The sequence below is a fragment of the Vulpes lagopus genome, chromosome 1 (assembly GCF_018345385.1).
Source record: "Vulpes lagopus strain Blue_001 chromosome 1, ASM1834538v1, whole genome shotgun sequence".
NCBI classification, from domain to species: Eukaryota; Metazoa; Chordata; class Mammalia; order Carnivora; family Canidae; genus Vulpes; species Vulpes lagopus.
Window position 1 is genome coordinate 118,949,520 of NC_054824.1, and position 22,678 is coordinate 118,972,197.

General features: G+C 35.9%; 1 protein-coding gene across 1 annotated transcript in view; it reads left to right on the forward strand.

Moving 5' to 3' along the window:
- The window catches only part of THOC1 (THO complex 1), a 55,229-nt gene that overhangs the window by 19,381 nt on the left and 13,170 nt on the right, over nt 1-22,678 (forward strand). The window contains exons 10-12 of the mRNA XM_041751289.1: nt 5,705-5,813; nt 7,223-7,354; nt 21,450-21,550. Coding sequence (XP_041607223.1) covers nt 5,705-5,813; nt 7,223-7,354; nt 21,450-21,550 — 342 coding nt within the window. The remainder of the gene's footprint in view (nt 1-5,704; nt 5,814-7,222; nt 7,355-21,449; nt 21,551-22,678) is intronic.

The window sequence follows — 22,678 nt, forward strand, 5'->3', positions numbered from 1 at the left end:
ATAATTATAAATCCTAAATCACTACTAGGCTCTATCAGTTGGTTTCTAAATTACATACAGACAATTCATTATTTACATGGCCTACTTTATGCATATTTCTAACATTTGAAAACCCAACCATAGGCAGCCTAGGCACTCCTCCCCTTTTTCCTTCTATTAATTTTGTGGACCTAGTGCCTGTGGATAATGGGCTGACTTTTTAATGAAGTAAGAATAAGAAGTAACCTCCTTTCCCTCCTCTTCCCTTCCCATACCCATCTTTTGTTTCGTATCTCATCTGCTAACTCTGTGCTTTCTTTCCAAATAATTTCTTCCTAATGCTCATTAGGAGCAATGAGGAAGAGAAAAAGGGAGATACGAAGGAAAATATTCACTTCCAGGTGTCTGAGGTGACAAAAGTTATCAGTTGCAATTGAATTTCTCGAGGATCAAGAAGAGTTTCTAATATCTGCACAGAGAGATGTATACCTGGCATCCCAGATTTCAGATTCAAACACATTATCTCCAAAGAAGCATCGAGAGCAGTGTGGCTCCAGGCTGAATTCCAGTTCTAGCCATGTAACCTAAAGCAATTACCTGACTTCCCTGCAACTCAGTTGCAGTGTCTTTAAAATGTAGTAATGGGGGGCAGCCCGGGTAGCTCAGCAGTTTAGTGCCGCCTTCAGCCCAGGGCCTGATCCTGGGGACCTGGGATGATCGAGTCCCACGTCGGGCTTCCTGCATGGAGCCTGCTTCTCCCTCTGTCTGTGTCTCTGCCTCTCTCTTTCTCTCTCTCTCTCTCTCTCTCTCTCTCTCTCTCTCTGTGTGTCTCATGAATAAATCTTAAAAAAAAAAAAAAGAAAAGAAAAGAAATATAATGTAGTAATGGCACCTACCTGCTCATTGAGATTATTAAATGAGATGGTGCTTGGATATGGTCTGTTAAGATACACAGTAGTTATATTTTCTTTAGTTGTTGATGTTATATACGGTGATCTACGGAAAGCGCTTATTAGAACAGTTTATTTGTTAGCTATTATTACTAGCTATAGTTCTGTGTTTTGGGTTTTTGTTTTTGTTGTGATTTTTTTAGACCTATTTGTTCATGTACATTGTGGATAGAGTATACTTTTGGGGTCTGACCTGAGCAACATAAAGGATCAAGGCAGCAGGCTTCAACATAACAGGTCACCTGAAATGTAAAAAGAGCTCCCAAAGACAAACTGCCCAATGCAGTTTTGTGTAGTTAGACTCTGCCTAAATCTGTATAAATAAATCGGCCCCATTGACTATTAGCTAGTCCCAGTTGCAGAAAAATCAGGTAAATAGGATTCAATACTCTTAGTCTGTCACAATCATTTTATTTTATTTTGTCCTTTTTTTAATTGAAATGTGGTTGATATACAGTAATACATTAGTTTCAGGTATATAACATAATGATTCATGTTTTTACACAGTAGGACGTGATCACCAGGATAAGTCTAGCTGCCATCTGTCAACCAATTATAATGTTGTGTTGTTGACTGCATTCCCTATGCTATACTTAACATTCCAGTGACTTATCTTAAAACTGCAGGTTTTACCTTTTAAATCCACTTCACTATTTTTTAAATAAAGGAAGAGATTGGGAAATTACTTTGTGACTAATTGTATCACCAGATTGTTTTAGGCACTGTCATTTACAGAGAACACGTATCTATAGTATGAAGCCCATTTCAGATTTGGGTCAAATACACCAGTAAAAAATTCTGGATTAAAAAAAATTCCAATTTAATGTTCTATAAAATCACCAGCTCAACATTTTAAAAAAATGTCAAGTTGCAGAACATCTTGGTTAAAATAGTTACAAAACTTTTTTTTTTTTTTTTTTTAGATTTTATTTATTTATTAGCATGAGCGGGGGACAGAGGCAGAGGGAGAAGCAGATTCCCCACTGAGCAGGGAGCTCGACTCAGGGCTCCATTCCAGGACCCTGTGATCATGACCCAGGCCGAAGGCAGACACCCAACAGACTGAGCCACCCAGGCACCCCGAAAACATTATTTTTATTTTTTTTAACATATATATTTTAAAGATTTATATATTTATTCATGAAAGACACAGAGAGAGAGAGAGAGTCAGAGACAAAGGCAGAGGGAGAAGCAGGCTCCCTGCAAGGAGCCCAATTTGGGACTCGTTTCTGGGTCTCCGGGATCACACCCAGAGCAAAAGGCAGATGCTCAACTGCTGAGCCACCCAGGTGTCCCAACATTCTGTTTATAGACAGTAACTCTCACCTTAATATGTTACGATTTTCGTATACAACAAGTAGTTACATATGCTTTGTGTAGATAAATACAGAATCCAGATGTATTTGTGGAATATTGAAGTTAGAGGGCAAATTGCAGTGGATCAAAACATGAAAGGAGGGTGAGGATGTGGTGACATTGAGTGTAAATGATTTTCAGGACATTGAGACATGAAGAAAAAGCCATGGAGGGACAGCATGGATTGGAACTTTCAAAGGAGAAGATATTTTAAAAATTTTAGTGCCTCAATTAAAAGGTTTTCTAGTAGTCATATATTAATACTACTATAAAATTTCTCCTCTGAGGCACCTAAGATAAATACTAGGCCAACTGAAAAAGAGATCAGAAGGTTTAATAAGTAGGCGATGATAATTAACAACTTAGAGTAAGATTGTTATTAGTATCAAACAGTAAATTAAGATGTGAGCTTTCTGGCAAGTGAGACAATAAAGGAACATATAATGGTTACATAATTCTCATTCTGATTAGAGACCATATCCCATTAGTAAGAGGCAAACTTTTCTTGTACTACGTTTCAAGAGGTGTTTATTATATTCTCATATCTGGTAACTGAGTAACAGTGTGTGGTGTGTGTGTGTGTGTGTAACTGTACATATAAAACTAGAAAATCTTCAAAAGCAGTTTGGTTTCAAAAACATTTCTTTTTTAAAAATTTTATTTATTTGAGAGAGGCAGAAATAGAGAGAGAGAATGAGTAGGGAGGAGAGGGAGAAGCAGACTAGTTGCTAAGCAGGGAGCCCCACATGGGACTCGATCCCATGACCCCAGGATCATGACCTGAGCTGAAGGCAGATGCCCAACCAACTGAGCCACCCAGGCGCCCCTCAAAAACATTCTTTATTAAGCGTATGGAACTACACAAATACCATGTTATTTCATGGGTATTAATTATTTTACATGTGGCTTTTTCTTTTTTCCAATTTACTTGCACATTTTGGAAAATGTTCCTTTTATGGTTTTTGTGTGTGTGTGACTTTTTTTAACTTGATCTGTATAAAACTCAGATTTTTTTTTTTTAAGATTTTATTTATTTATTCATGAGAGACAGAGAGAGAGAGAGAGAGAGGCAGAGACACAGGCAGAGGGAGAAACAGGCTCCATGCAGGAAGCCTGACGTGGGACTTGATCCTGGGTCTCCAGGGTCACACCCTGGACTGAAGGCAGTGCTAAACTGCTGAGCCACCTGGGCTGCCCAAAACCCAGATTTATAATCTCGTTATAAGTCAATGAAATTGCTTCAGTTATAGAAAATAGTTGATGTCAGTTGACGTTCAGATCACTGTTTTCCTATTTTCAGAGTTTTTACTAGGAAAGAGTGTAGAAAGAATGAAAGTTAACATGCCCCTTCGATTTTTTTGACTACTGCTGATTCTTGATAAAACTTTTGGCAGGAGCTGGATTTTGGTCAATTAAAAGTTGTCAGTATTCTTCATTATTGATTTGAAACAAGATCTACATGTTTCAGATATTAGTAGTTCTAGCAAAGTTAGCATTCTTTTATCTCAAGGTAAATAAAATAGTTATTTACCTTTATACATAATTCAAAGTGGTTGTAATTTAGGTAAGTACCTAAGTATAATTTCAATCCTCTTTTGTAAAATGAAGTGCATGCACTTTGTTAAACTGCTGTTTTCTTGCAGACCAAGAGCTTTTTCAGTTATTACCAAGTTCAAAGCTTTGTTCCAGGCTGTTACAGTTGTCAGAAGTGTGAATCTAATATAAGTGATCTGTTACTATGTGTGTAGGTGTATGTGGGTTTTTAAAATCTATATACCAATTAATATAAATTTAATAAAATTCTTTAAATAGGTATTTTATGATACAAAGTTGTACTTTGTAATCTTAACCATATGAATTAGAGTCATACGGTGAGAATCTTTATCACATGTGCTTCCACATGTTATACTAAACAAATTTTCCTTTGGCATTCTTCACTAATGGCTTTTCAGACATTTTTGTAGAAAACTGATTTTTGCACTACACATACACACACACACACACACACACACACACACGTATGTATGTATGTATGTAGTATGCATGGCATTTTTCAGGTTTTTAAACATTACCCTCTCACCCCAAAAACCTTAAAAATTAAAAAGTACATGATAAAAATTATACTCCTTTTACTTTTCTATAATCCTTTAAAATGCATTATAATATGGCCCCTGATACTCCCTAGTCATTAAAAAAGTAATTTTAAATATATCCATCTCAAAGATGAAGAGTGGAAGATTAACTTAACTTCCTATTATTGACCAGACTAGAGAAGGCAAGACTCTTAACGTCATAGTGCTGTGTGGCTCATTAAACCCCAAGCCCCTTCCTGTTTGCCACATGAAATTACAGTCTTCCTTGGAACACTTGTATGGCTATGAGGCTTAGAGAAAATGCTAACTGTAATCCATAGATTCATTTTATTAAGGTTTATTTAGGAAGATTAGAAAGTAGTACACAATTGTGTTTAGAAATAAAATTAATTTTACATAGGTGATGTTGAAAATTTTAGTGAATATTTGAGGATATGAAATAGTCAATACCACAAGCATTTTTTTTTACATAATGGGTGTTTTGAATGATTTAGAAAATTTTGTTAAAAACAAAAATCTCTTAGGTAAAGTCTGAAATGTTTAACTTTTAAAATCAAAACATAGTGTAATTTTGGTAAATTTAAAAATTTAAAGAATGTGTTGATAATGCAGATTTGTAACAGTGAAAGTGCAAGTTGAATTAGGAATAATGTAATAAAGATACTAAAGAAAAGGCTTATTTTTGTAATACTGAGTTGATGTGTACTTTACATATCTGTCTCATTCCATGGCCTTTAGCATAGGTTAAAGGTGACACTAGCTTAAACAATGTGGAAGTTGATTTCTTTCTTGAGGAAAAGTCTGGAGACAGGCAGTTTACAGCTGATAGAGTATCACTTTTCAGGGAGATTGTCTAGGGACCTATGTTCCTCCTAACTTGTATCTCTTGGTATTTGCTTTTTTTCCTATAGTCCATGTGGCTCATCATCATATGTGTATTATGGCCAGCAAAACGGGATAAAGGAAAATGGTAAAACATGGCCCGGATTTGAACATATTATTTCAATTCCCAAGTAGCCAGAATTTAACCAATGAGGCCACACCTAACCACAAGAGAGGTTGGGAAACATGGTCTTTAATTCTAAACAATCATGTACTGGGCCAGAATCCAGGGGTTCTAGATAAAGTGGGTCTTTTAGGGTCTATGAATCCCCTGAAATTGTTTATAAAAGTTTCTATAAGTATGAATGTGCACTTTTCTGGAGAAAGGAGTTGTAGCTATCATCAGCTTCTTAAAGGGGTATATGAACTAAGAAAAGTTAGGAGCACTTAGATATTTCTAAAAGAACTTAAGTGATTTATTTAATATAACATTTATTTTATTAGCTCCATTCCAATTGACTACAACCTATATCGAAAATTCTGGTCACTTCAGGATTACTTCAGGAACCCTGTGCAATGCTATGAGAAGATTTCATGGAAAACTTTTCTTAAGGTGAGTTGCTGACCACCTGGTACCCAAAACCCAATATTTTTACAGTTAATGACAGAAGTAAAGCTTGACTCTTATCCGGTATGCTTGTTATTATATAATTTTAACTCTTACATGTTTACGCCTATTTCCTAATGTTATAAACCACAGATTTTGTGAAGTAGTGTAATTTAGGGATTTAAAAGTTCATAATTACAGCCTTGGGTTTTTTGTTTGTTTTTATATAGTATTGTCAACATGAATTGATGAATTTTTGTCAAATATGTTGTCTTCACTTTGCACAAAATTATTTCAAGTGTCCTGTTGATACTTGAAATAATAAGGATTGCAAACTATAGCCATGGGCCAAATCCAGCCTTCTGCCTGTTTTCGTAGATAGAGTTAGTTATCTTGGGACACAGCCATGCTCATACTTGTAGATATTTGTGTACTGTAATGGCATATTTGAGTAGTGTGACAGAGACCATATGAGCCAGATAGCCTGTGAATATTAATAGAAGGAAGCTTCTTTTAAAATGGAATCGAAAGCCAGCAGGGAGAACTTTCACATTCAGCACTAGTTGCCATTTGCAGAGCCAACTGGAAGAGATGGACCTTACTAAAAAACCAAAAATCAGACACTTGACCAACTGCACCACCCCGGTGCCCTTGGTAGTTTTATTTTTAAGATTAACAAGCCTAGAGGTGCCTTGCAGGCTCAGTCAGTAGAACATGCTATGCTTGATGTCATGGTTTTAAATTTGATTCACACTTTAGGTATAGAGATTACTTAAAAATAAAATATTAAAAAAAAAAAAAAAGGTTAACAAGCCTAATATGCCTACTATCAGAAAAAAAAAATGGCTAGTCTTTGTTTTATAAGAATTCCCTATATTTCTTTTTCTTGGCTGCTTAAATACCAGTTGTCCTTTTTGATTATAGTCAAAATCAAAAGCAAATAGGTAGCTCTTAAAAGTAGCATGGTATGTGTTCAGATTAAGTGGTGAATAAGAAATCATCTAGAATTGTTCCCCAGCTGGGTAGGATTTGATGTCATTGTTTTATTTGGTCACAGCATTTAGCACAAGAAATGCTTCAGCATTTAACAGCTGGTTAAACATCTCATTTCACTGGTAAATTTCTGGATACTCTCAAAGCATTACATTCTCTGTTGGTCCCTTACACAAACTGCATAAGAAATTACATTTCCTCAGGAGTAGAAAGTTTATTCCTGCTTTGACAATACCATGAACTCTCATACCAAATAGTTTTAATCCCATTTTGCCATCATAGTTTTTCTTGTTTTATGTGCTTTACAGTGTGCATACATGGTTAACTATGAGTAAATTCTAAATATTTTGATATAAAAAAGCACTAAAAAAATTATTGGGCAACAATGCCAAATAAAACTAATTGGTATTTTTACTCTGCAGTATTCTGAAGAAGTTCTAGCTGTTTTTAAAAGTTATAAATTAGATGATACTCAAGCCTCAAGGAAAAAAATGGAAGAATTAAAAACAGGAGGAGAACATGTATATTTTGCAAAATTTTTAACAAGTGAAAAGGTATACATTTTTCTTTTTTTTTTTTTACTAAGCATAATAAGTAGTTGTCTGTTTTTCTGTTTAGCTGATATTCTTTTTAAGTTAAGTTTCACAGAAATATTTCTTTAGTTTTGGTTAAAGCTGGTATTAGTTTGAGAGTCTGTGTCTTCCTTGCACAAGTAAGACTAATTTGATTTCAGACCTGAAAGAAGTTGTTCTGCTTTGTCTGTGTTATAGGCTTATTTTGCAGTGTAATTGTTTTCAGGTCCATGTGTTTTGAACCTCAAGTTAGGATTTAATTTACATTTATGAAAATGATATTTTATAATTAGTTTGTCATTTGGGTACTAATAAGGGATTTAAATATTCCCTGATAATTTTACTTACACAGCTTAATCATTAAATTTTGCTCAAATACAATGTTAAAGGATTATGTAAATTTTCCAGTCAAGATGGCACATTAAGTGTATGTTTTGACTTACTCCCTTTGCTCCAAACACATAGAACTGACAGGTAAATATAAAAGGAGAAAGACAAAGCTGGGCTTCCAGAAACAAGAAAAATATCTTAATGGACCAATAATGCCAAGTAGTGAATGATACTGAAGTCTTAGGCCTGCTGGACTCATCCCAAGAAGGTGGTGGCACCCAAGAGTTTGGCTACAAGTGATAGACACCAGATGTGTTTCATGTGGAACCAGGGGACCAGCCAGATTCACTGCTTGAAGCCAGGAACTAGGGTGGAACTTTACCCACTTTTGAAAAGAAGCTAAGAAAAAATGTTACCATTTTTCTGCCCAGGGCTATGGATTTATAGGAAGCTGTGGGTCTAGGGATAACAAAGACACAGCTTCATGTCAAGCTTTGTTTCTGCTTATTCTGGACTGGATATATGATATCCACAGTATACTAATGAAAGAGTTGCTCCAGATATTCATCATAAGACTTTTTCCAGACTTGACTCCAGGGGCCCTGGTAGAAGCAAATGCAAAACTACTAGACAAGAAAGGATGTACACAGAGAGAAAGAAGAAGTAAACAAACATCCCAAAGCAAAAGCCTCCCATTCAAAACTCTGATACACTGCAATTCCAAAATTCATAAAGAAATTCAATACTAGGAAAGATCTCCAACCAAATCAACTACTGGGATATATATGTATTTATTCCAGACACACAGCTTGACCATGACTTTAAAATACATGTTTTAGATAAAAAGATAATTGATGATATAACAGCCATTGAGAATGAATAAAAAATTGTGAAACTGAAAAGGCAGAAATGAAATAGAATGGTTGAATATGACTACTAATTGAGAGACTTAGAAATGAAAAATGTAGTCATCGAAACCAAATTGGAATATATAGAATTAAACTATAGATTGGATGTAGATGAAATGAGAACTATGACTGGAAGGTAATGATGAGAGGTTCACCCAGAAACAGGGTTTTTTGTTTGTTTGTTAACCTAAAGGAGCAGTTAAGAGCAATGCTTGGTCAATGGAGAAATTCCAGCAAATACCCAATAGGATTTTTAAAGAACAAAATAAATGGAAGGAATGGTGGGAAAACTATATTGAAAAGAACTGAAGGTTAAACCAAGTTCTCAGATTAAAAATATGCTACAACTACCAGCAGGATAAAGAAGTCAAATCCATACTTCAGTACATCATGCTGTAACTCTAGGGTTAAAGAGAAAACCTTAAAAGCCACCAAAGGGGGAAAAAAAAGACAAATATACTAGAATGGACAGAAGACAGTGGTGAAATATTATAGTATTATAGTACTAAGGGGGGGATGGCTATCAGTCTAGAGTTTCATACCCAGCTAAATGTATTCAAGACTGTGGACAAAATACACATTTTCATTAACCAGGAAAATATACCACTGTAAGACCCTCTTTTTGAAAAACTACTAAAGCTTTCTCCAGGAGGAAGGGAATTGAACCTGTAAGAAAGAATGGAACATAGAAAGTAGTGGTGACCACAAAAATTGACAAATGATAAATTTATTAAAAACAAAAATGTCATAAAAACTCATTTTTAAAAATTCCTAATGTGGAATTTTTTTTTCATATATTTATTTATTTACGAGAGAGAGAGAGAGGCAGAGACACAGGTAGAGGGAGAATCAGGCTCCATGCAGGGAGCCTGATGTCGGACTCTCTCCCAGGTCCCCAGGATCACACCCTGGGCTGAAGGCAGATGCCAAACCGCTGAGCCACCCAGGGATCCCCCTTAATGTGGAATTTAAACTAGATGACAATAGTAACATGGGGAGGAAAACATGTTTAATGAGTAATTTAAGCATATTCATCAATCCTTAAAATCTTCTGGAGGAGGAAATACCAAATAACTTTAGACTGTATTATATATATTAAAAGGGTACCACCAAAAGAAAACAACTTGTAGCTCTTAAACAGCAAAGAGCTTAAAGGGGCACAGGAAGGAGTATAGACTATTTTATAATGATAAATGATAATGATATCAACAAGTATAAATAGATTTAATTTAAGACAGATTATCAAGTTGGATTCTTAAAAATCTGGTCATATTTATTAATTGAAACATATAAAAACTCTTTTGATTGAATAAAGAATTCAAAATTTTCTAAATACATACTTTTCAGAAAGCTGAGCTATTTAAAAAAGAATTGGGTCAAAAATCTTCCAAAATAAAACAACCAAGAAAAGTTCTGTATACTTTTAGGAGTTACAGGTTACATTTTTCAGGACATGACAGCTATTTCAAAACTCTGGATGTTAAAGTTCTTCATATAAATAACATTTCCAAGTATATTTTAATAATAAAACAACAAAAATACACACTTTCAGAGAAATTTCCATGGAGTGTAAAATCTGTGCTTTTGTACTGGTCTCCATTCACCACTTTCCCAGAACTGGCTCTCTGAGTAGTTTCTTTATTGATTCTTTGTGAACTTTCTCTCATCAGCAGTTAGGAAAGCATGAGCTTTCCAGGGTTAAGCTCTGGAATTCCATAACTTAATACCATGAGGGGTAAAAGCAACTTTGAGAAGCTTCATACTTTAAAATATGGGGGGGAAAAGTACAGAAAATTGTAACAAAGAGAATGTGAAGCATGTAATGTTTTGTATCATCAGTTCTCTATTGCCTCTTACGTAGCAATTTTATCTTAAATTTAGATCTGAATAAGAACCCTTCTTGTACATTCTTCATATTTTTACAGTGTATTTCCAATGTTTACTACTCAATATCCAAGTGAAAATATGTGTAGTACATTACCTATAGCATTAAAAGTATGTGCCATTTTATTTTATAAGTTCTGTTCCACTGAAAGAAGCCTTTCACATCTCTGTAGTACTTTATACAATATTTTAAGTCCATTTGATATATTCACACATCTGATGGAAATGTTACTGCCCAGAAGCATTTTGTTTTGCTTACATGATACTAGTTTTCCTTAGAGAGGGAGAATCAGAATACAGTGCATGGAAAGGATGTTACAACCTTTGTAGTTATAGACAGTCCAGTTACATGGTAACCACAGGTAGGCGCGGTTCTACAAATAAAATAGGTGTTTTTGTGAATTATCATACTTCTTTCTCAAAGAGAGATATTTCCTATAGAAACAAAGTGGTGGTATAATTTTCAAGGGCCACTTTTTTTATGCTGCTCGGGTATGATTGCAAACACTAAGTTCTAACAATACAGTTTTCTTGTTAGCAGAGTAAAATAATCCAGGAATAGCAGTCACTAAATATAGTGCTGAGGGCTTTTGGATTTTTTTGTTTCCTTTTGGTTTTTTTTTTCAGTGTAGAACTACCTGTTCCTTAATATTAGTCCAGGCTCACACTCAGAAATTTTAAGGGAAGATTTCACCTCTAATTGTCCCAATTTATCATATCCCTGTGAAAGGCACTGGTATTGTAGAGATTCCTTCTTCACCACTATGTAGCATGTAAAAGCAGAACCAACATTTTAAAATATTTAAGTACCATGATATTAACATGATAGTTAAAGGAATGTATTCTGGTATCTTTGAGTTCTCATAAAAAGTATTACCAGTAACTCGGTATAGATACCAGGATTGCCAAGTTCTTCACCATACTAATTCCTCTTCCCTGTACATTTGAGACTCAGTGTCCAAATGGAAAAGATCAGTTGGAATACGTGGCAGCCAGCAGTTACCAGGGTGGCTGCCCACAGTCTCACACTATTAATCCTAGTGTGGTCATTAAGGCCATTCTTGTTCATGGAGAAAAGAAAATTAACAACCTGCCCAGTCTCTGCATTGTGTGAAGAACTCAGATGAAGACTTTTGGACATTAAAAAAAAATGTCTTGGCAGAAAGTTGTTCTGCCTTAAATTGTACTTACTGTATCCATTTGAGAAGTATCCAAGATTGAATATGCAGTGAAGGCAAAGATAGGCCTATTCCTTTATGACTCATAGCTTAGTTAGGAACAAGCAGGCTAATCTGTATCCTATAATTTTGTCTCATTAGTTGTTTCATGTGAACCCCCTTTTCAACAGGTCTGGGAAGTTTTTAGACAGCTCTGGAATATGGCTTGGGTTTTCTTAGTCTGCAGGCCAGAGATAGTGCCAGCCCTCCAGCAAATTCCAGTACTTGACCATGAAGTTCTTGTAGGTTATTATCATGGTCTGAAATTTAAATAAAAACTAGATTGTTGGTCCCTGTACCTTTGAGGAAAAAAAAGTTAATAGCAAAAAGGTGTTAACTGGGCGAGGCTGACATTTTCCTATAGTTCCAAGATGGAAGAAAGTCTTACATTTTAAAAATCATATAAGAACTCAGCAACTCTTCAGCAGAATTGGAGTGATGTCTTCCACTAATGAACCTTGATGTAAAATCATTGAGCCTTCTGTCTTGATACCGCCCGTCTGAGTCATCTGGTAGGGCTTTTCACAGTTGTGATTAGAATGGTTTGACAGACTTGATTTGGGCTTTGAGATAACCAAACAAAAGGAACATCAGTGTTGGGCCTTGGGTGGCCACTGAGGAATGGAAAGTAAATGGAAACGTAATTGGCTTACCATTAAGATTTCATGAGTAGGGAGACCTCACTATGGTATAAGCTATAAGACAATGTATCTAGACACTTCAGTTGAATTATGTACAAACTTTTGGGTTATTTTATTTTCCAGAATTTTATTTGGATGCTTGCCTATCTCTGCGTGGGCAGTGAAAGCACTGATGAATCTTTAGGGCTTTACAAACTTTGCAGTTCGAGTGTTTTGCTGACATTGTGTCAGTTTTAGCATGTGGGGATGCACCCCACCATCTGAAAAGATAAATGCAGTTACTGAAACCTTTTTATATGATTAACTTTTTTATATTAATAAAATCTATCTGAAGTTGTCCTCAAAGTTAGAGGCATGAGCTGTGCTCTTTATTGTGACACTTTTGTACTTTGCAGGTCTGACAAGTAGGGTAGCTGTTTGAATATCATTGAGCATATTGGAAAATTTATAGCATACTCTTCACTCTTTATTATTTTTAGAATCCCCTCTGTGTGTGAGTCAAGCTGTGGTTATGCAAGCAAGATAAAAAAGTCTGTTCTTTGGGGCTGCCAAGGAGCCATCTGGGAAGGGGTAGAGATAGGGTACAAAGGGTACCCTACCAGTATAACATAGGCCATGGATTTGGAGCCTGATTCTGAAGAAGGACAAAGTCTAAAAGACTTGGCAGAGGAGACTGGTTAATTGATAAGAGCAAAGATGGAATGAGAAATGGCCCAACCTTGCTATGTCATTAGCTAGAGTAATAGGAACTAGTAATCATTTCTATTAGTTATTAATAGAAAATAATAATTATTAGTACTAACATTAAAATGTTAGCTCCTCCGGAAATGACAGCTCTCATCTCATTTTACATATCATGATTTACACAAAAGCAAAAAGTAGTCAGTATATTCATAAATGTAGAGTTCTTTGAAAAGAAAATGTGCGGGCAGCCCAGGTGGCTCAGCAGTTTAGCACCACCTTCAGCCCAGGGTGTGATCCTGGAGACCCAGGATCCAGTCCCACATCGGGCTCCCTGCATGGAGCCTGCTTCTCCCTCTGCCTGTGTCTCTGCCTCTCTCTCTCTCTCTCTCTCTCTCACTCTCAGTCTCACTCTCACTCTGTCTCTCTCATGAATAAATTTAAAAAAAGAAAAGAAAATGTGCTTTGATGAGGGCAGTGATTACTACCACCAGATAGAATGTATGGAAGGCAAGGAAATTTTATTACCCTTGAGAATGGACTGAATACCCAGGGACTTAATTTTGTCTTTCTCAGTTAATCAGGTTCCCTCTTCTAAGTGTTTTTAAGTTTTAAATATACTTTAATATACATGTTTTAATATATCAAACAGTATGTTTAATTACAATACTAACATTTTAAAACTCTAGTCTTTAAAATTATTTTATCAAGTATGTTTTAAAGTACATATTGGTTTCATCATCTTGAGTATTCTGAAGGATAAATATGTTTATATATAATCAAAGAGACTTAAAAACACATAGGAATTATATAGAAGTTAGGTACTTTTTATTTCTTTACATATATGGATCTAAACTTCTTTGGAAGTTTGTTAAGAAAAATACAGATTTTTGAAACTTAACTGGATAGCATAGGAGTGTTCAGTAGAGTCACATAATTTGCAGTATTGTCTGAGGTTTATGAAAATCAATAAATAGACATTGGCTATTTAATCACAACTTAGTTGTTCACCATGTTTCCTAAGTCTTTCCTAAGTAATCCTAAATCTTTGTAGGGGTAACAACATAATCTGTATTGTTTAGGAAGTTCTAGTTAATTTAGGCTTTTGAAAGGAAGTCTTATATTTACTAAAATAAATAATTTGTGTTTTATATTAATTAGATGTATTAAAGGAAAGATTTAAAATGTAAATTTTTGGTATTTATGAGGGATATTAAAGTCCACTAAATCTCCTTAAAAATATTAGTACAAGTTTGAAAATCTTTCAATTTATGACCATACCTTTAAGTAACCTTCTTAACTATAGCAAAAAGACTGACAGGTAACATCTCCTGCTTTGCCATGGACGTACCTTTCTTTATCCTGTAACTTAGGAGGAACACTGAGATCCTTTTATTTTTTAAAGATTTTATTTATTTATTCATTTATGTGAAACAGAGAGGCAGAGACATAGGCAGAGGGAGAAGCAGGCTCCTCACAGGGAGCCCAACGCAGGACTCAATCCCTGGACCCCAGGATCACACCCTGAGCCAACGGCAGACAGACCCTCAACCACTAAGCCACCAGGCATCCCCATAAAAATTTTATAGAGCAGGCCTGACCAAGGAAAAACGTGAAAAGTTGCCAGTAAACATATTAGTAAGATGAATAAATAATAAAAATGGGCATAATTGAAAATACAGAAATACTGAAAATATGTAAGAGAATGTATTCTAAACAACTTCTGCCAGTACCTTTTTAAATCTAATGAAACAGTAAATCTGTAGGAAAATGTAGTCACCAAATAGACTCACAAAGAAATAGAAAACTTGAATAAACAAGTAACTGTTAGAGAAATTGTAGTCAAAATGACACCTTTCAAATGACATCCGGTTCAGATTTTTTATCAGCAATTCCAGGAATAGATGATTCTTATTTTTTAAGTGAAAATTTTCAGAGGTTAGGTGACAAAAGCAACCAAGTGCTTAATATGAGATTGATAAAACTTTTAAATAAAATCCCAAAAGGACAGAACAGGGGAAAAAAAGTATATCAATCTCACAAGTAAGGGTGAAAAAAAATTTTTTTAACTAACGAATCAAAAGTAGTTATTTTTTTGAAGTAGAGACTAAATAGGATTTATCCTAGGAATGTAAGTTTATCAGAAAGCTTAATGTAATACCAAATTAACAGCCTTAAGGTTTAAAGGTTTAAATATTTTTAAACTGTATAATCATCTCAGATGCCAAGAAAATTCTTCAGTAAAATCTAATATTCAGTACAAAAATCAGAAGTTAAAGGGGATTATCCTAACTAAGGGGATTAATAAAAAGCCCTGTGGCAAGTATCATACATAATGATCAAACTTTTAGAATTATTTCTAGTATATTCAAAAACAAGGCATGGATGTCTACTAACCAGACTTCTGTTCAACATAGTAGTGGATGACCTAGTTATAGTTATTTCAGTAAGAAAAAAGAAATGAGTTATAATTACTTAGAGAAAAGACTGAACTGTCCCTATTTGAAGGCAATATAATTGGCTACAGAGAAAATCCAGGGGAACCAGCAAACTATTAGTAGGATTAAGGAGGCTTCAGCAAGGTTACGAGAGAAACATCAGTGGCGTTCCTGTAAGTGACCAATTACAAAATATAAGTTGAACTAGCAATGAAAACTAATGCCTAGGAGTAATCTTGGTGTAGAAAATTACAAAGATGGAGAGGTAGGACTACACTGGATAGGAAAACCCAATGTCATTTCTCCACATAAATTTAGTGTATTTTGAATCAAATCCAAATATGTTTTTTGAGGAAACTTTTAAAGTTGATATTACAGTTCTTCTGAAAAAAGCCAAGAGGAAGTAAGAAAAATTGGAAGAAGTTGGAAACAATTGCCCTATTAGGTATTAAAACCTGTAAAGCTCTAATAATTAAAACAGTGAAGTAATTATTAGTACAGGTATAAAGGGGAAAAATGGAACAATAGAAAGCACAAACTGTGGAAAGTTTGATATACGGAAGCAGTTACATTTACAAATTAGCAAGGAAAAGATGGATTATTCTTAATAAATGTTGCTTGGACAGCTCATCCATATGGAAAAAATAAAATCCTGTTTAGACCTTGTTACATGCACAAAGGTCAATTCTAGGTTAATTAAAAGTCTAAATAAGAAAAGCAAAAGTTTGAAACATTTAAAAGCATAAAATATGTACACTCAGAGTAAGAAAAGATTTCTTGAGTCACAAAAAAGCACCAGTCATGAGGGAAATGACCCATACGTTTAATATAAAGAAGTAAAAGTACTGAATAGTAAAAGACACTGTAGACAAAGTAAAAAGATGGCCACAAACTAGAAGATATTCATCATCTGCATAATGATTAATATTCTGAACATTCTGTTGATAGACAAGCTAGTGGAAAACTGGAAAGATGGTAAATGCAAGTGGCTTACAGATACAGAAATCTAAATAGCTGGTAAGCTTATTAAAAAGCTAACCATCTCTAGTAGCCAAAGAAATTAAAATGATGAGATAATCGTTTCACACTTACCAAATTGACAAAAAACAATAAAGCCTGACAATAAATGGTATTGGCAAAGGTGTGGGAAAGGACACTTTCATACACTGCTAGTTGAAGTATTAATTGATATAACCACTTTGCAGACCAGTTTTATAATTAGCAAACTTAAAACTTTTGTTCCTAGATGTGGCCCCTAGAGAATCATACACATGCACAAGGAAATACATAAGAAGATTCATTGTAAATTATGTGGTTGTAAGTGTAAGTTTGGAAACAACCTAAATGTTCATAAGCAGGAGACTGAGTGGTAAATTTACATAGTACAGTTCTACAAAGCACTCTTTAAAAAGTGAGTTAACTGGAGCAGAGGTCAGCAAATCAGGCTTATCACCTCTTTTTATAAATGAGTTTTATTGGAGCTGCTATATATTCCCTGCTATATATTCATCCACATGTTGTCTGTGGCTGCTGTTGCATTGCCACAGCAGCAGGTAGTAGTTGGAATGGAGACTGACTGTATGATCCACAAAGCCTAAAATAATTTACTGATTACCCTTAACGGAAATTTTCCAACGCCTGAACTAGTGATACATGTATTAAGTTGTATAAATTTCTAACATAATGTCCTGTGAAAATAGCTTATTGCAGAATAATATGCATAGAGTTTGAAAACTTGCAAAATACCTCAATATGTTATTTATAGATCCCTATTTATGTAGCAATAGTGTAAAATGTGCATTAGAACCATAAGACATCAGAATCAAAAAAAAAAAAAAAGAACCATAAAACACCAAATACATGGTAGCATTTACCATAGTAGAGGGAAAGAGGGGGAGCAAAGAGGGAGGTTACAGAGGATGCTTCACTAGTTTCGATAATAACTATTTGTTTAACAAATGTAGAACAAATAAAAATGTTAGGATTTGATATAGAACTGGATAGGGGACATGAATTATACAACTTAACTGTACCTTTTTGAAATTTTAAATTTTTCATAATTTGAAAATTTGATACAGCTAATGTGTTAATGATGACAGATTAGTAATATTTTAATGAGAATGCTCTTAATATGTTTTCTAGTACAGGTTTTATTTATTTTTTTTTCTAGTACAGGTTTTAGAAGTATTTTTTATAAAGTGACAGAAATGGAAGATTCCATACTTCAGTTTAATTGTACGAGGACTATTATTTACATGTACAATTTATTGACAGGAACATAAAGATAACTAAGACTAGCACGATCCTTTATAGGCTTAGAATAATAATCAGGAGTGCTGATGCCTGAGCTGAGATGTGAAAAAAAAAAAAAGCTAAGGATGATAAAAGGCCCTTTGTTCTAGAAACAAAGACAACAGAGAAATACTTGATCCATTGAATGATGTAAATGGTGTAATTTTTTAAATAACCAAAGAAAAGTAGAACTAGAAAATGTACATTGTGGAAGAAAGAGTACAGTTGAGTGTGTCAGTTTTAGTCTCAGCTCTGTCACTAACTAGCTGTGTGGTCTTGCAGAAGTCCTAGTTTTCATAAGTATAATGTTAGCTTGAATGATTACACTGGTCCCTTCCCACCTCCGATTCTATGTCTTATTAACTCCTATTTTCAGTCCATTGTTCCCATCAAAGATCTCTTCCAACATAAATAGAAATGCAGGAGACTTAATTAAAGCCTGAGGTAGATGAAGAGTTGTACACAGCACCTAGCCTCTTCAGTTCATTTCCTCAAGCCAGGAGGCTTGTTTGTCCTCACTCCCGACTGCTTGAACTACTTAAGGTCTTCAAACAGGCCAGTCTCTTATGGGTGCAGAGTCTTGGTTTCTGTTTCTTCTCGAATACTCTCCCAACTAGAGATTTGCTCCTGTGGTTTATAGTTGTGCTTTTTCCAAGCAGTCTTTCTAGAGATGCCTAGGCAAATCAATGCTGGAGCCTCTTACTGAATTAGCCAACAATGGAGAAGAGCAGCTTTGTGGGGAAAATTGGTGTGTTTTCCCTTGAACATGAAATCTGATCAAGTGTTAGTTGAATATTCAAATAGAGATACGTAGTAGCTTTTTTAAGTATATAGATGTGGAGATTAGGAACACAATCTAGGATGAGAGTATAGATTTGATACGTAGTATAGTTGTCAGCTTGTATGTGATAATTCAAGGTAAAATATAGAGTGGAAAGAGAAGAAAACATACTGAATCCTGAAGAAAAACCAATTAAGTTTAAGGGGTGGGTTAGTAGGGGAGAGGAAGAAGATTGAAGAATAGCCAGTGAGATTGGAGAAAACTAGAAAAATATACCTCATGGAAGCCAAGCATATCAAGTAGGATGAGGACTTCTAAAAGAAAGTGTTCATGGGGCCAAGCAGGGTGTGGGGGGTGGAGAAGGCGTTCACTGGATCTAACAACAAATAAGTCTTTGGTGATCTTGGCAAAAACATGGTCAGTGAATTGGTGAACCAGAAAGCCACAGATCGTGGCAGATTGAAGGGTGAATTGGAAACGGTGAATGTAGCCAGTTCTTTGAAGAAGTTTGGCTGTTCAGGGAGGATGAAGGGAGGCTGACGATCTCTTTCAGAGAAGTTGCTTAATTGCTAATGGAAAGGAGCTTGGAAAGAAGAAAGGATTGAAGGTACAGGCACCAGGACAGTTAGCTGATAGGACTCAGTTAACTTAGGTTTGGATGTCCAGATGAAAGGGTTGCCTTTAGCAATGAAGATGTCGAGAAAAAGGAAACCAGGATGTGGGGAAAGCTCAAACTTCTAGTTTAATAAATTTTTCTCATTGAAGGTTGCAGTGGTTATGTACTGAGAATGAGAGGGTAATTAATGTTTGTGATAAGTTGAAAGGATTTGTAGTAATTGCTATGGAGAAAAGAATAATAGCTTTGGAGAATAAAGAAAGATCGCTGATTAGAGACCAGTTTTAAGTCAGAGGCAGTAGCATAGTGGTCCTACCATCTGCAGACTGTGTGGTTTGTATTTTCTTTCAAGTAGCTCCATATGCAGCCTGCACGAGAAGCCTTAGTTTTAGGGGGCACTGAGTAACTTAGCTTGATCTGGGGTTGCCAGTTTGCGGAGTGCTGTGCTGGAAGTGTGGCACAAAGGTGTTTTATCTCAACCAAAATAGGGTTACAGTGAAAACAGAACGGGACTGACCGGTGGAAAATAGAGGGTCCAGGGTACTGAAAGTCTCAGGTCTTGGGACATCTGAGTGGGAGACTAAAAGAATGGGAGCTGTAGTGAGAGTTCAGGGTTTCAGAGCTAAGGCAACTGTTCGAGCTTTTGGCCATGGCAGTGGGGCCACAGTAGAGGCTGTACCTGTCTGTGGAGCTGTCAAGGAACTTGAGAGCCTAGATGGGGATAATGATGTCACTCAGGAGTAGCAGGAAAGGATGTGGGGGAGTTGTACTATTCAATTTGGGATGGGGTAGTTAAGATGATAAATAGCAAAATCAAAGACTGAGTGTCTCAAAGGTGCCGCACAGCACCCTAGGCCAGTTGCATTTAAAAAGGAGGAAGTGAAGCTGTGGTCTGTGTATACAATGGAATATTACTTAGCCATTAGAAACGACAAATACCCACCATTTGCTTCAACGTGGATGGAACTGGAGTGTATTATGCTGAGTGAAATAAGTCAATCGGAGAAGGACAAACATTATATGGTCTCATTCATTTAGGAAATATGAAAAATAGTGAAAGGGAATAAAGGGGAAAGGAGAGAAAATGAGTGGGAAATATCAGTGAGGGTGACAGAACACGAGACTTCTAACTCTGGGAAACGAACAAGGGGTGGATGGGGTGACTAGGTGACAGGCACTGAGAGGGGCACTTGACGGGATGAGCACTGGGTGATATGCTATATGTTGGCAAATCGAACTCCAATTAAAAAAGGGGGGGGGGCAGAAGAAGTGGCCAGTGAATGTTAAATAGATGGAAACAGCCAAAGGGACTTGGGACCTTCAACTGCATTCCATTCCTAGGACTTTCAGGTGACTTGCAAGTTGTTCATCCGTTTAAAATAAGCAGCTTCTCATTGTTGCTTTAGCTCTGGAAGGCCAAAGCAGCACACATTTGTGGATAAAGACTTCAGCGTTGCTTCAGGGCTCTAGGGATATAATGAGAATGACTGCCTTCACAGTGGAGGCCATTCTTAGAAAACATCTAGGGAAGAAGTTATTTTAAAGCTTCCTCATAAGGGACCTTCGAGTCCTTTCTAATGCAGATTCTGTGATAATACAAGTATGATATTATTTTCTCTAAAATAGAAGGAGGGCAGCCCAGGTGGCCTGGTGGTTTAGCGCCACCTTCAGCCCGGGCTGTGATCCCGGAGATCTGGGATCGGGATCCAGTCCCACATTGGGCTCCCCGCATGGAGCCTGCTTCTGCCTCTGCCTGTCTCTGCCTCTCTCTGTCTCTCTTGAATAAATAAATAAAATCTTTTTAAAAAATTGTTTAAAATAGAAGGAAATAATCCACTTAATTCACAGATGATTTTTCACTTGTAATTCCTTATTACTGAGCCACAGGTCTGTTGCAGGCACTTTGTAGGGCTACAAAAATGACCAGCATCCCTTGTTATCTGTGTATGGACCTCTCTCTAGCCATCATTTCTTTATATGTGAGAAAGTGGCAGCCATACTTTTACCTAAGTATATTTCTGCTTTGCTTTATCTTGACTTCAGGACCACTGATCTAACATTGCTATCTGCCAACATAAATATCTCATGGCATAAGACGGTTAAAATATCTGAAGCCTTTGCTCCCTTGTCCTAGGGCTTGTGCAGTAATGCCTCATATTGAATGAGCCCCTCAGTGATGAATATTTTATTAAAGTCTTTCATTTCTATAATAGCATACCTGTACCTTTAGGAAGAATTTGAATTTAATGTGTTTTGTGTTGTGTGTGTGTGTGCTTGTTTTTCAACTAGTTGATGGATTTGCAACTGAGCGACAGTAACTTTCGCCGACACATCCTGTTGCAATATCTCATTTTATTCCAGTATCTCAAGGGACAGGTCAAATTCAAAAGGTAAGTTAATCTGGGTAGTAAATGATTTCTAAATAGTCCTTTTTAAAAGAAGACTCACTTACTGATCTATTTCTCTTATGTGTCAGACTCATTTAATGTATAAGGGTCACATCCCTGAAACCTTCCTTTTGCAGTAACACTGGATAATCAGGAGCTTTTGTTAAAGATACTAGATGTTAGGATACTTGTTATAGAGAAAAGGTGTTGACTATATCTGCTGTCAGTGTAAGTCTCTCCTGTTGAGCGCTGGGGTTCCTGGGGTCCTCAGTTATGTGGATGCATCTCTGTTCTAGACTTCCACCATTCCCCTCTCACTTCACCCAGACCTTCTCCAAACCTGATTTGAAGACTAATAAGCCCATAATCTCTTTCAAGGTGTGGAGCTGTCTAGGACATTAACTCAAAAAAGTAAAGTAAATCTTTGAAGAACAGAGCCATTCGAGTCTCTTTAGGGTTTCAGAAAACCTGATCAGTTCCTCTACTTCCTGGCTACCTCCATCTGCAACATAAGCCACTGCCTCTTATCCTATCCCTGACTGAAGTAGAGTTCACCATTACTCACTGGCATTTTAAGTTTGCAAAACAGTGTTGGATTTATTAGTTGTGTGAAAAATGTGCCTTTACTACCTGCTGGCTTTGAATCCCACTTTCAATTGACTCACTAGGTACAATTAAGCTCTTTCAGACTTGTGATTTTAAGATGACACATAGCAAGTACTTAAAAATGTTATTTCTTGCCCTTCTATTGTTGAGTTTTAATATATAGCATGGTAGAAAGATCAAGGACTTTGGAGCCAAACCTAGGTTTGCATTTAAGCTTTATCTCTGATCTCTGTTTAATAAAGCACACATGCTCGTTCTGAGAATTAATAATGCATCTAAAGTGCTCAGATTCCTGGCACAGTAGTCTATCACTATTTATTGACTAACTATAAGATCACCAGTATCACTATATATTGGTGCATAGTGAGAGCTGAATTAATGGTACCCATTAACATTTTGAGTCTGCCTTCAACCTTCACTAGGATTTAGGGGGTTTTATTCATTATGTTTTGATTGCCTTTTAAAGGAATGTAGCATGCTTTATCTGAATGTGCAACATGGAGAGGAATAGGTTAATATTCTCAG